The sequence below is a fragment of the Hoplias malabaricus genome, chromosome Y (assembly GCF_029633855.1).
Source record: "Hoplias malabaricus isolate fHopMal1 chromosome Y, fHopMal1.hap1, whole genome shotgun sequence".
Lineage (NCBI taxonomy): Eukaryota > Metazoa > Chordata > Actinopteri > Characiformes > Erythrinidae > Hoplias > Hoplias malabaricus.
The window spans coordinates 80,622,688-80,637,226 of record NC_089820.1 but is presented as its reverse complement, the minus strand read 5'-3'; the positions used below and the strand labels follow the sequence as shown (position 1 = coordinate 80,637,226).

General features: G+C 40.2%; 1 protein-coding gene across 3 annotated transcripts in view; it reads left to right on the top strand.

The window, feature by feature from the left end:
• LOC136677933 (piezo-type mechanosensitive ion channel component 2-like) overlaps nt 1-14,539 on the top strand; it is an 80,662-nt gene that overhangs the window by 61,978 nt on the left and 4,145 nt on the right. For 2 of the 3 annotated variants that reach the window (XM_066655653.1, XM_066655651.1), the window contains 13 exons: nt 63-351; nt 702-834; nt 1,471-1,618; nt 3,156-3,370; nt 3,665-3,823; nt 4,886-5,033; nt 5,170-5,358; nt 8,834-8,923; nt 9,149-9,318; nt 10,784-10,912; nt 11,006-11,085; nt 11,959-12,157; nt 12,892-13,712. In XM_066655653.1, the coding sequence (XP_066511750.1) occupies nt 63-351; nt 702-834; nt 1,471-1,618; nt 3,156-3,370; nt 3,665-3,823; nt 4,886-5,033; nt 5,170-5,358; nt 8,834-8,923; nt 9,149-9,318; nt 10,784-10,912; nt 11,006-11,085; nt 11,959-12,157; nt 12,892-13,144 (2,202 nt within the window). In that variant the 3' untranslated portion in view covers nt 13,145-13,712. Of the gene's footprint in view, nt 1-62; nt 352-701; nt 835-1,470; nt 1,619-3,155; nt 3,371-3,664; nt 3,824-4,885; nt 5,034-5,169; nt 5,359-8,833; nt 8,924-9,148; nt 9,319-10,783; nt 10,913-11,005; nt 11,086-11,958; nt 12,158-12,891; nt 13,713-14,539 lie in introns of those variants that run through there. The other variant, XM_066655652.1, reaches the window with a different exon arrangement.

The window sequence follows — 14,539 nt, the reverse complement described above, 5'->3', positions numbered from 1 at the left end:
TTTAATAGCTTACAGTTGGCCACTTGATGACTATTTGTTTACTCATTGTTTGTGTTTGTCAGTGCCATGGTCTTTGGGATGAGGATGACCCCAAGGCAACAAAGAAAGACACCTCTATTCATCATGACAAGTCTGAGGATGAAGAGAAGATGGCTGTGGCAGTCCCACCTGAGGAAGAGCAGAAGAGCTCATCTCCAGTCTCCATAAAGTCTATCAACATGGGTACTTCAGTCGACTTTGTGCAGGTCCATGTACATACGCGATTCCCTGGGCAGCACACATACCAGCGACGCAAGAGCTCAAGTGGGACCTCACACATTTCGCGCAACTCTTCTATGCGCTCAAAAAGAGGTGAGGGGTCACAGTATTCGTAGCATTTGTCCAAATGGCAAGCTTGGTTAGGTTTGGTTATTTCTCAAATATTAGCTTAGATTTTGCCTTCATACTTAATTCACCTTCAGCATTTATTTTCTGTATGTGACGTTTATCTGGACCAAAGCTGGAGACATTGTTTGATTGATGAGTTTGTTAAAGTAGAACTTTAATACGTATGATCTGATGATGATGATTGGCAACATACTGCAGAAATGATCGCTGGCTGTATTTGCCTTTAAATGTCAGATCTAGCTCTGGTTAATAGTTCCCATGTTATGACACACCTTATTTTAGACTTATATATGTCTCATATGTTCTACTCCCAGGCAGCACAAGCACAAGGAACAGCATCCATAGAGAAAGCATTGGTGCCAGCAGGCAACCAAGGACTCGTAAAGAGCTCATCATCGCAAAGCTTCGAGAGCAGCTCATCAAAGCCAAGGTCTTTGTACTCAAGAAGTAAGTGCGTAGACAAAACAATACCTGCAGACATTAAAATATACTGTATATATATATATATATATATATATATATATATATATATATATTTGTATATGTATGTATGTATGCATATATAGGTACAAGTAAATATATGCACATACATACACCAATACACCAGGGGTGTTCAATATGTTGTAATTAGATCATTTTAAAATGGTACTGAGACTTGACATTTTCTGAAGGTATTTGAAGAAAACATCATTAGCATTGTGGCTAATAAAAGAAATCTAAACCATTATGTGTTGCAAAAGAATGTTGCATGCCCATTAAAGGCATTTCCAGAGTGATTTTTACAACCAGAAAAAATTTTCTGGTGATAGCGATATATGATAATTGCTTGTGTAAAGGTGAAATGTATTTTTTCAGGGAACTAAGAGGCTAATTGCTAAATCTAAAAAATAAATAGAGTTTAAGTGTGATTACTTACAAAAAAAAAAAATAAAACATTCCATTAGTGTTTTCCTTCATACCTATACGGAAAACGTATTTAACGCCCCTCCTATATGAATTATGTTATGAATTAAAGCATTCTATAACATGTAAACATAAGTGCATACATCATGTCATGTAATCTGTTTTTCATGTTTTTGCCAGAGCGATGGAGATCTACATGCCTATCCGTCAGTTCTTTTATAACCTGATCCATCCTGAATACAGTGCTGTAACTGATGTCTACGTCTTAATGTTCTTGGCAGACACTGTAGACTTCATTATCATCGTCTTTGGCTTCTGGGCTTTCGGGGTATTTGAGATCAGACTTGTTTATGTAACAAAATTCCACAGCATTAGCAGATGTTTTATTAATATAGGAAGGTGTGGTTTGTTATGCATTAAATATATATGAAGCTATAAATAGCATAGAATTTAGTTATTAATATATTTACCAACTCACTGCAAATATAAAAACTCTCTCTCAATAAAATAATATGTGACTTGTTGCTAGTCAGTCAAATATGAATATGTTGTATGCCTATCCTTAATTCAAATACAAAAAAGCTACAGAAGGGTCGGCATGGTGGCGCAGCAGGTAGTGTCGCAGTCACACAGCTCCAGGGACCTGGAGGTTGTGGGTTCGATTCCCGCTCCGGGTGACTGTCTGTGAGGAGTGTGGTGTGTTCTCTCTGTGTCTGCGTGGGTTTCCTCCGGGTGACTGTCTGTGAGGAGTTTGGTGTGTTCTCCCTGTATCTGCGTGGGTTTCCTCTGGGTGCTCCGGTTTCCTCCCACAGTCCAAAAACACACGTTGGTAGGTGGATTGGCGACTCGAAAGTGTCCGTAGGTGTGAGTGAATGTGTGTGTGTGTCTGTGTTGCCCTGTGAAGGACTGGCGCCCCCTCCAGGGTCTATTCCTCCCTTGCGCCCACTGATTCCAGGTAGGCTCTGGACCCACCGCGACCCTGAACTGGATAAGCGGTTACAGATAATGAATGAATGAATGAAAAGCTACAGAAAATCAACCGCGCTTAGTGCTTAGTGCAAAATAGTCATGCATAGTGATAGTTTTGACAGCAACACAATATCCTCCCAAACCTGATAGAAGTTGGGAATCTGTGTATGTTGAATTATAGATATACAGTGTGCAGTGATGGGAGATTAAAGAAGAAATGTGGAAGGAGTAAATAACCATAAAAAACTAGTGCTATCAAACATGAGACTGTGGCTTCTTAAACTCTTTTAAATCTGCTTCAACAAACGTAAGAGCATGTGCATGTCGAATAGATGCTTTCTGTGTAAATTCATGTCTTTTTGATTGTATGAAAGATTTACGAGGCTTCCTTTAATATTGGATGCACTTGATTACATTTCAATTTGTGTGGGCAAAAAAGGGACTAATTCAAAAATGTGTTAGATCACATTATTAAAAGAAATTATATAGCACTTAGAAATAGAATGTTAATTCCTAGATAACTTAATCTTGCATGTTCAGTTGTCCAGTCGCTTTGTGTTGAAAGCAGCTCAGCAACTAAAATTATGGAAAAAGCTTGATGCACAATCTTATCTAAAGATAAGGGATGAGTGTGGATGAAAAAAATCAACCCCTTCCATTAGTTTGCCAACACAAACTTAACAAGGAACACTAAAGTTATTTATTTTCAAGTAATTTGGTGCAGCATCAGTGTCCAGCTGCAAACAGGAAAGAATAGGTAGATGGAATAAGCAGACAATCACTTTAAATAGAGTGTTTATAAGTCATAGACAAATAGCCTTTTTATTCTGTCATTTTGTAGATTGATTAATTGTAAACCAACATTGATCTGTTTTTTATTAATATGTGGCCTTCAGAAACACCAAGGAGGAGCAGATATCACATCTTCACTGTCAGAGGACCAGGTACCAGGACCCTTCCTTGTCATGGTCCTGATCCAGTTTGGCACAATGGTGGTGGATCGGGCCCTGTACCTCCGTAAAACTGTGATGGGGAAAGTGATTTTTCAGGTCATCCTAGTGTTTGGCATCCATTTCTGGATGTTCTTCATCCTTCCAGGTGTGACAGAAAGGTAATGCAGTCTAGACATTGTCTCTGCAGCCCAAGACACTCATATCTTTCAGTCACTGTTAGTAGATACTAATGGAGAAAAAACAGTTCATTATTGTCCACTCATTTTAAGTTTATTAAATGTAGGTTAATCTTAAAAAAAGCCACAAAATGTGCATTTAACCTTGTGATATTCAATAAATATTGTTATATATAACCCAAAAAATTAAGCAGCTGCTTAAGTTGCTTATTTTGTCAAGGCAGCACTGCTAAGTCATGTTAAATGAAGATGGCCCCCCTCTCTTTTCTTCTCTAGGCGTTTCAGCCAGAATAAAATCGCCCAGCTGTGGTACTTCGTGAAGTGTGTTTACTTTGGCCTGTCGGCATATCAGATCCGTTGCGGTTACCCCACTCGTGTGCTGGGCAACTTTCTGACCAAAAGCTACAACTACGTCAACCTCTTCCTCTTCCAAGGGTGAGAGCATAAGCTGTAAAGTTTGTGGAAAGAGTCATGTCATTTAAAATGGTAGAATACTGGAAAACATTATTATTGGAGATTGTGACTGCATGCAAGAAAGGAATTTATATAGTAAACTATAGATAGTACGTTTACATGGGAACCTTGAGAACGTGAATCATGTAGACATTCCCTACTACAAATCAAGTGGATTCACAAGTAATACATTGAAACATGCATAACATCTTTAGACAGAACAATGATTGACAAGACAAAAACAAAGACACAGGGCTTTTGAACATAAAGAGAAACAGGAACACCTGGGTGCTCTGTCACAGGACAACCGTGGTTAGAGGAAACATGAGGAACCAGGATCAAAACACAAGCAAAATAAACAGTAATAAAGCACAGGGCAGTGGCAGAGCATGATAATGTTAAATGGGTGTTTATACTGACATATTAGTGGATTCATAGCATGTTATATACTATTCATGAGCCTTTCAAATCTTACTTTACGAGTTGTTAAAGGCCATGACATATTGTTAAGCAGGACTTATGATGTAATATGCATTATTCTGATTATTAATTATATTTGTTTTAATGCTACTCAGAATAATGCATGAGTGTGTGTTGCCCTGTGATAGACTGCTGCTCTGCCCAGTGTGTGATTCTGCCTTGCGTTCAGTGGGCTCCAGACCTCCAATGACCAACTGAATAAGCAGTTACAGACAAGAAATTACTGAACATTAATGATTCTAGAATTCATTAAATGCATCAGTATGTTTGTAATATCATGCCATTCACACTCAGTACATTTTCTAGTTTAAAGCATTCTGTTCTGTAGTGGTAATGTAGTGGTAATCACTGGAATTTCAGGTCATCTGGACTTTCAAAACTTTTAGAAAAATACCTGCTGTTCATTTTTCGGAACATTTTCTGAGCTCACAAAAACACATGGGCTGAGTAATTACAGCTGTGTAATTCTTAATAACATGCGTAAATCAGAGGCAAGTCTCTGTAGAGTGGAATAACACTTCTGCCTTCTATGCAGGGAAGTAATTTTCTTACTTTTTTGTTTAGGTTCCGTATGATTCCGTTCCTGACTGAGCTGCGAGCTGTGATGGACTGGGTGTGGACAGACACCACACTCAGCTTGTCCAGCTGGATCTGTGTGGAGGACATTTACGCCCACATTTTTGTTCTCAAGTGCTGGAGGGAGTCTGAGAAGGTGAGAGACTGAAACATGTTGTAATAAAGAGGTTCAAAGAAGACATAATGGATACAAAGAAAAATCATAATTTTTTTGTATGTATCTAAAATAACTAGATGAGAGCTTGTCCTGACCTCCCCTGTTTGTGTTCCAGCGTTATCCTCAGCCACGAGGCCAGAAGAAGAAGAAAGTGGTGAAATACGGGATGGGTGGAATGATTGTGATGTTGCTCATTTGCATTGTTTGGTTCCCCCTGCTCTTCATGTCTCTGATCAAATCAGTGGCTGGAGTTGTCAACAAACCTCTGGATGTTTCTGTCAGTCTCATACTTGGAGGGTTCCAGGTACGTGTTTGTGGGGGTTTTGTAGGTGGTTGGATTTTTTAGATAAATTCTCACATTCACAAATAATCCACAACATCATTAAAAGACTTACTTACAAGGTTCTACTTATGTATTGTTTATTTATTTATTTATTTATGCCAAACACACATCTATAACTGAACAATCACAATGAAGCATAAACAAACCCCATTTTCAGAAATTTGGGATGCTGAGTAGAATATAAATAAAACAAAATGCATTCATTCATTATCTGTAACCGCTTATCCAGTTCAGGGTCGCGGTGGGTCCAGAGCCTACCTGGAATCATTGGGCGCAAGGCGGGAACACACCCTGGAGGGGGCGCCAGTCCTTCACAGGGCAACATAGACACACACACACACATTCACTCAAACGCTCACACCTACGGACACTTTTGAGTCGCCAATCCACCTACCAATGTGTGTTTTTGGACTGTGGGAGAAAACCGGAGCACCCAGAGGAAACCCATGCAGACACAGGGAGAACACACCAACTCCTCACAGACAGTCACCCGGAAGAAACCCATGCAGACACAGGGAGAACACACCACACTCCTCACAGACAGTCACCTAGAGGAAACCCACAGGGAGAACACACCACACTCCTCACAGACAGTCATCCGGAGGAAACCCACGCAGACACAGGGAGAACACACCACACTCCTCACAGACAGTCACCCAGAGGAAACCCACGGGGAGAACACACCACACTCCTCACAGACAGTCACCCGGAGGAAACCCACGCAGACACAGGGAGAACACACCAACTCCTCACAGACAGTCACCCGGAGGAAACCCACGCAGACACAGGGAGAACACACCACACTCCTCACAGACAGTCACCCGGAAGAAACCCACGCAGACACAGGGAGAACACACCACACTCCTCACAGACAGTCACCCGGAAGAAACCCACGCAGACACAGGGAGAACACACCACACTCCTCACAGACAGTCACCCGGAAGAAACCCACGCAGACACAGGGAGAACACACCACACTCCTCACAGACAGTCACCCGGAAGAAACCCACGCAGACACAGGGAGAACACACCACACTCCTCACAGACAGTCACCCGGAAGAAACCCATGCAGACACAGGGAGAACACACCACACTCCTCACAGACAGTCACCTAGAGGAAACCCACGGGGAGAACACACCACACTCCTCACAGACAGTCATCCGGAGGAAACCCACGCAGACACAGGGAGAACACACCACACTCCTCACAGACAGTCACCCGGAGGAAACCCACGCAGACACAGGGAGAACACACCACACTCCTCACAGACAGTCACCCAGAGGAAACCCACGGGGAGAACACACCACACTCCTCACAGACAGTCATCCGGAGGAAACCCACGCAGACACAGGGAGAACACACCACACTCCTCACAGACAGTCACCCAGAGGAAACCCACGGGGAGAACACACCACACTCCTCACAGACAGTCACCCGGAGGAAACCCACGCAGACACAGGGAGAACACACCAACTCCTCACAGACAGTCACCCGGAGGAAACCCACGCAGACACAGGGAGAACACACCACACTCCTCACAGACAGTCACCCGGAAGAAACCCACGCAGACACAGGGAGAACACACCACACTCCTCACAGACAGTCACCCGGAAGAAACCCACGCAGACACAGGGAGAACACACCACACTCCTCACAGACAGTCACCCGGAAGAAACCCACGCAGACACAGGGAGAACACACCACACTCCTCACAGACAGTCACCCGGAAGAAACCCACGCAGACACAGGGAGAACACACCACACTCCTCACAGACAGTCACCCGGAAGAAACCCATGCAGACACAGGGAGAACACACCACACTCCTCACAGACAGTCACCTAGAGGAAACCCACGGGGAGAACACACCACACTCCTCACAGACAGTCATCCGGAGGAAACCCACGCAGACACAGGGAGAACACACCACACTCCTCACAGACAGTCACCCGGAGGAAACCCACGCAGACACAGGGAGAACACACCAACTCCTCACAGACAGTCACCCAGAGGAAACCCACGCAGACACAGGGAGAACACACCACACTCCTCACAGACAGTCACCCGAAGGAAACCTACGCAGACACAGGGAGAACACACCACACTCATGTGTTCATGGTGCATGGGCATGTTCACCACTAAATTGCATCGCCTCTTCTTTTAGCAACACTTTGTAAGCCTTGGGGAACTGAGGTGACCAATTCCTGTACTTTTGAAAGTTAAACATTTTCCCATTGGTTGATATAGTATTTCAGCTGCTCAACAGCTCTGCGTTTATGTTTTTCAGTAGGTGTCAGATGTGGACTAGTTTACCAGTTTACTCTTTTACTAATGAGCCATGCAGTTGTAATCCGTGCAGAATGTGTCTTACTGAAAAAAGCAAGGCCTTCCCCAAAAAAGACATTGCCTGGGTGGCAGCATGTTGCTTCCAAAACCTGTAAGCATCATTCATGGTTAACAGTTAAGCCATGAAGCCATGCCATGCCCCTCAAACCATCACATTCCCTTCAATACTGGTTTTGGGCCTTGTCACTTACATATAGAGATTTCTGCAGAACTGTTAACAACATTATGTACAGTAGATGAAGAAATCCCTAAAAAAGAAATATTACTCTTGAATTGTTGTGTTAGTTTATGGAGTGGTGAACCCCTCCCAATATTTACTTCTTAAAGACTCAGCTTGAAGACTAAAAGACAAAGACAGAGACAAATAATAAGGCACTTGAACAGACTAAGAAAAAAAAAACAGGCGAAGAATAAGGCTGAGATGACCAAAAAGACAGAAACTAAACCTAAGCCAAAAGGAACACAAAGACAGAAGGAAACCATCAACGAACTAAAAAAATCCCAACCAAATGTCTAAGATAAATAGGAGAAACATGAAACAGAATTAGAAGTGAACTAGGATATAAACAACAAATCCTAACCTAAGGAATAATTTAAATTCAAGATAAAGTTAGAAACACATAAGGAGTCAAAGAGCAGGGAACAAACCATTGTTACCACAAGAGACCAAACAAACTCAAGAACCACACAAGACAAATGACCAACAACCCTCAGACTGGACAAGGCTTATAAATCGACGCAAACAAGGAACACCAATGAAAGTCACATGAGGGAAGGGGCGGGGCAAAGACAGGAACAGTAGGGTGAGTCACATGAGAGAAAGGGGCGTGGTTAGGCACGAGTTAGGGGCTTAGGTTAGAGTTTTATTTTAATTTACATTTTTCACAGCATCCCAAATTTCCTGGAGGTTTGTATAAAATTCATTACTGATTTTTTTAAAAGTCCCAGGGCTATCTTTTTTATTGCTTCAGGTTTAGAATAATTTTTCCTTTCATTTTAAGCTGATAGATATTGCATTAATATTATATTGTAAAGCTGTTTCTTCTTTTCAGTTCAAATCTTTGAATTCAGATCATTTTGTTTTCATTCAGCCGATCTTCACAATGAGTGCTCAGCAGAACAACCTGAAGGAGATATCTGAGGATGAATTCAGAGCCTTTTTTGTGGATTTTAAAGATTCTGTAAGTAACTGGCCATAGGAACAGTGGATGCATTTTATTCTGTTAAACATGACAATGGTATTTACTAATCATAGTGTATAAATACTTTTAAGTGTTTAAATGCTAATTAACGGTGATAGTAATCTGTGTAATAAGTTTTACTTAATAACTTCTACACCTTTAAATCTAAACTCTGCTACGTGGTGAAGGAAAAGATGTTAAAATAAGGTACTGTTTCACCTGTAGGCAGCTTTGCAGTTTCTGGAGGGGTATACCTTTGAGGATGTTACTATAGCCCACCTGGAGGGAAGCTCCAACTCACTGTGGACTATCAGCCCTCCCAGTAGGGTCAACCTGATAAACATGCTAGGCAACGAGACGCATTTCCCTTTAACCATGACCTGGTCTATTCAGAGGTACAGCTCACTCACTGTTTTACTGAACAACATGCAAATTAGAGTAGTAGAGTTTCCTTTACACTTTTAATAAACTGGTGTTTTAATGTTTGAGATTGCTATGGTGAAACTAATTAGTTATGACTAATTAAACTAAATAATGATGACCAATTTATACAAGACCTTTTTCTAATGTTATTTAGGCCCCTGTTAGAAGTCTGCACAAGGCGGGTGTCTCTGCAGGTCCAGCGTGAGCCATGCAATAAATAGCAGGCAGGATAACATTCGCAACTCCCATGGTCACTTCAGGCAGACAGTTAATAAGCTGGGGGCTTGAGCGGGCTGGAAATGCACGAGCGGGAGCTTGCTAGTGGCGGACTCAGACAGTCAAATTATTGAGTATAGGTGCAGTTGAAATGCAGGGAAAATCATGTAAATCTAGCTTGTTTTAATACAATGAATCAAACAATATTCAATAGGATTAACGCCTGCACTAAATATATTTGCGTCTTTGGCTGGATTTTGGAGCTGAGACGCAGCATGCTGTTTAATGATAGAGCTTTACAAGGATCCACTAAGTAGTTAGATACTAATGCTTGTTCTGAACACCACACTTAACTAGGAATGATGGAATGTATTTGAGTGCATTTTCAGAGTGAACATTCATACTTGTTTTTTTTTCTATGTTTTACCCTTTAATTAACTAACTAACTATGAGAAGGTGACGTATTAATATTGTTATTATTAAAACACATTACGTTTATAATTTCTATACATATTTGACATAATTTTGAGATGCAATTTAAGATGCAATTTTGTGTCACTTTGACATATTTTCAATTTGCAAGTCAACCAACCATGGCTAACTTTGCATGTCCGAAACTAGGCAGGACAAATTACAACAATGAAGATGTTAATAACAGTAGGCGCTGAAGAGATCGGCCAGTCAAAAACATGGACACGTCTACACAATGTGTAGTCGCAGTCAAAGCAGGCAGGTGTTGACAAGTGAATGGAGCAGGCGTGTGCATTAAATGCTGGATTTTGCCAGCAGCCATGGGTATGACTGATGCTAGATTTTGCAGGTGGTTCCCTGAGTGAGAATTTTATCCAAAGATCAGTTTACTGGGCAGTTCTGTTATTATGATTGATACGACTACTGTGTCAGTGACCTGTACTATGGCTAATTGTCAACTGCTGATAAAATAGATCCTTTAATTGCTGTAATTCAAACAATATTTCAATTTGGTTCATTTTTAGTGAAAGATCATTTTTAGCACAATACAAAGAACAGCTGGAATATTTAAATTATTTTTCTGTCACTGTTCCATACATATTTTATTATAGGGAGCTGCATAATTGATTTATATAGTTAGTACTGCAGTGTTACAGTGTAATATTGACTGCTGTATGTACACACGTCATATGATAACCAGCTAAGGGACTCTCTGTCTGAAAGCTTTCCCTAAATCTATTTTTTGTTCAGGAATCAGACTCTAGGAGCCAAAGCAGAAATGGCAACAGAGAAACACACCATCAACCTGCAAGATGATACAAAAAAAAGCCTAATAACTTTACTCTCCGGTCAAATAGATGATCCTAACAAAAGCACAGTGTGAGTCTATGCTTAACAAGATAAGTTTACATTTATTGCACTTTTTTCTTTATTTGTTGATGTATGATCAATTGTTTCTCAATTAATTTTTAGGCTTATCACTGAGGTTTTACCGAGGTATATTCGTGCACCCAGTGACTCTAACGCCAAACCCATTGAACAGCTGAACAAAGGTAAGAGCATTAAAGGGTAAGCACCACTTAATGGACCTCCATGAATATTTCACATTATTGTAGTTACTGACAGATATAAGTATGAATTAAAATGAAAATAGCAGCTTAATTTGCTTTAAAACTGACAATTTTATTAAATTGACGGAAAAACCCGAGCTCGCTACGGAAATTCTTGAACGCAACCGTGACGTCACTGGTGGACAACAGCTGAACAACGCCGCGGTAAAACACCGTTATGACTGACTGTTATGACAGTATCTAGCTAAATAACCAAAATTGTTCATGACAATAGCCTAGCAAGCTGTGATCGAAGTCGAACTCGAATTCATCCGACACTATAAACCTCCGTAATGCAGCTACGTAGCCGAGTATAATCTGAGCCACCGAGTTTAGCAAGTCAAGCTAACGCTAACTAACACCAACTAAAACAGGCGAAGTGAGTGTCCTTACCCTGTTTACCTCCATGTTACAGAGGCTCTTGAACACCTTTCGTTGGTTTCCTTACATGCCCATATTGTTGGAAAAGTGCCAGTGAAATGAGCACTACTTATTCCTTGAATTAGTAAGAAATAACATGTTTTCTGACTATCAATAAACACAAGTGAGGAACTTAAATTTCACTGTATTTATTTGTTTGACACTTTCATATCGCTAGTGCTTAGCCTTTAAGGGCTTTCATATTTAGCACATTTACGTAAAGTTCCAGTAACAATAGAAACTGCTGTTATTATTTGTGTGACAGGATGAACATTCACGGAAACTGTATAAGCATTTACAGTTAATTAATTAATGAATCATAAATAAGTATGTTTGTATTTTTATTTTCAAAATTGACATGAGATTGAAAACTATTTCTCTTTCTTTGTGCCCTAGCTTTTGAAAATATTACCATTACTTTAAAGCGTGGGGAAAATAACACAAAAAACCAAGAATGGTGGGTTGTGAACCAGCAACCAGTCAAAAGTTCTAAAGTGCGTAAGAATCTGTTGGATCCGAACAGCAACAGTATTGACCTCTTTATCTTCAGTGATAAAGTCAGCCCACCTAGCTTAGGCTTCTTGGCTGGATATGGGTAAGTGATGAGGGCTTAACACAATTTTTATATATAAACACACACACTGTCCACTCTACACTCTATGTTGCAGTGCAAATCCAGAATGTTTAATTTCATTCATGCCATGTTTTCGGATTTTGGCAGACAAAAATACTGACTGGGTTATTTCATTGCAGTTAGTTGTTTACTCAATTTAATATGCTACTGCACTGAAAAAGTGGGCTTTTTTTTCATAATACATCTGCTTTAAGCATTACCATAAAATCCGGTACATTGAAAAAGACAATGCCCTGGTAACTATTGTTTTACGTTTTAAAAGATTTTATGAAAAATACTATTATTTGATTTAATCCAAAGTTTTTAATTCATTACATTTTAAGGCATGAAATAGCATTTCAATGGTGGACAACATGTATTTTTTACAGCAAATCTAAACAGCAATAAAAGTGGTAAATATGTACTCAATAGAGTTATACATAAATTTTTGAAGCACCCAAACTTGCCCTATACCCCATGGTATAATTATATTTTTGTAGATTTTCTAAGTGAAACATAAGTTACATGCTCTACAGAGAACACGTTTATAAAAACACAACTCTTTAACAGGACTATAGTTAAATACTCAAGTGCTTTATTGTGAGTACTTCCACTTGCATGCGTTGTAATGCATGTGTAAATTAAATTACAGCATCAGTTAAAAACTTAATACATTCAGAATGAGGCATATGACACTGGCTTTAATTCTCTCTTAGCATCATGGGTTTGTACATGTCCGTGGTGCTGGTAATAGGCAAGTTTGTGCGCGAGTTCTTCAGTGGAATTTCACACACCATCATGTTTGAGGAGCTGCCCAATGTGGACCGCATCCTGAAACTCTGCACAGACATCTTCCTCGTGCGAGAGACAGGAGAGCTGGACCTGGAGGAAGATCTCTATGCTAAGCTCATCTTCCTCTATCGCTCACCAGAGACAATGATCAAATGGACCAGAGAGAAGAATCAGTGAAAATTTGTTTGCTGGTAGCAAAAATAGCAAAAAAAAAAAAGAACATTTCGTTCACATGGCACAAGGATTAACACGGAAAAGCACAAGGCTATGTGTTGGCCCATGCTGCTGCCTGCTGGTGTTTGTGTAAAGGTGGGTCATACAGCAGCAAGTAGCTACTGTTATTAAGTGTAGCTGCACCTTACAATATTTGACCCCACATACAGTATCTACATCCAGTGCAGTAGCTGCCCAGTGAGAGTCGGATCTGCAGCCACTTGTATTTTAAAGGGCTTTTAATGGACATGAAGTTTTACCATCATGCATCACTACAAATCCAAAACTCTTCACAGCTGGGATTGCATGAGCCAAGGATGTGGTCCCTCATGACTATGCATTGATTGACAGACCGGTCATCAATCAATACCCTGTGCGATTATGTTTAAAGATTTTTGAGTATGTTTGAGATTTCTAAGGGACCTGTTTATGGGAGACAACTTCTGGATTTGGCAGAAGGTTGGAGAAGCTCAACAACAGCAATCACCTGACAATCTTCACTTGCCTTATTTATTTTCTACAAGTAGCTGCCTTTTCATTCACCGCCTTCTTCTCAGGAACACGACCCAGTCATTTCATTACGAGATGTTCTCTTTTTTCCATTTTATCAGGGCACTAGACTTTATCTCATCTGTTCATCAGTTGTATTCGAATAGACGGTGACTATCAGGAAATCATGATGACGATCTGATACTGAATATTGTCTGTGGCTGGATGAGAGTGGTGAAGCATGAACTTTCCAGAGGTGGCTGAAATCATTTTTGAAGCTGTACATGACTTGGGAGTTGTTATATTTGTCTGACTGAAAGGTATACAGCCTTGTGTGATAGTGAGAGAATAAGTTGTTGCTTATATTAAATGGGTGAAGCAATATGAATATACCTGCATTAATAAAACAGGGGTCAAGGTATAATAATAATAAAGTGGGTGAGTGCACATAAAAATGGTGCGGTTTTCAGAAAGATGACAGTTGACTGTGACCTCGTGTGTTGAAACACATTCAGACAAAGTGAGAAAACTGGGAGTACTTAAGAAGAGGAATATGATTTGAATCAAAATGTCCCCCCCACGTTTTCAAACTATGCATTATTTAAAGTTATTGTAGCATGAGAGAAGAATTAATATTTGACTTGAGACGTTTTCATGACATCATATGTACATATGCTTTTACAGGGACAAAGAAATGTGAAGCTATTACGTTTACTATGTAACGGTACAAAAGGATGGAGAAATAAATAGCTGAACAAGATCCGTGACTTTCAAATAAAAGAACATATTGGAAAGGCACTGCTCTTGTCTTCTTTATGACTTGCTTGCAGTCGTTTTCTTATTCACCAGAAAGTTCAGAATGAAGATTCC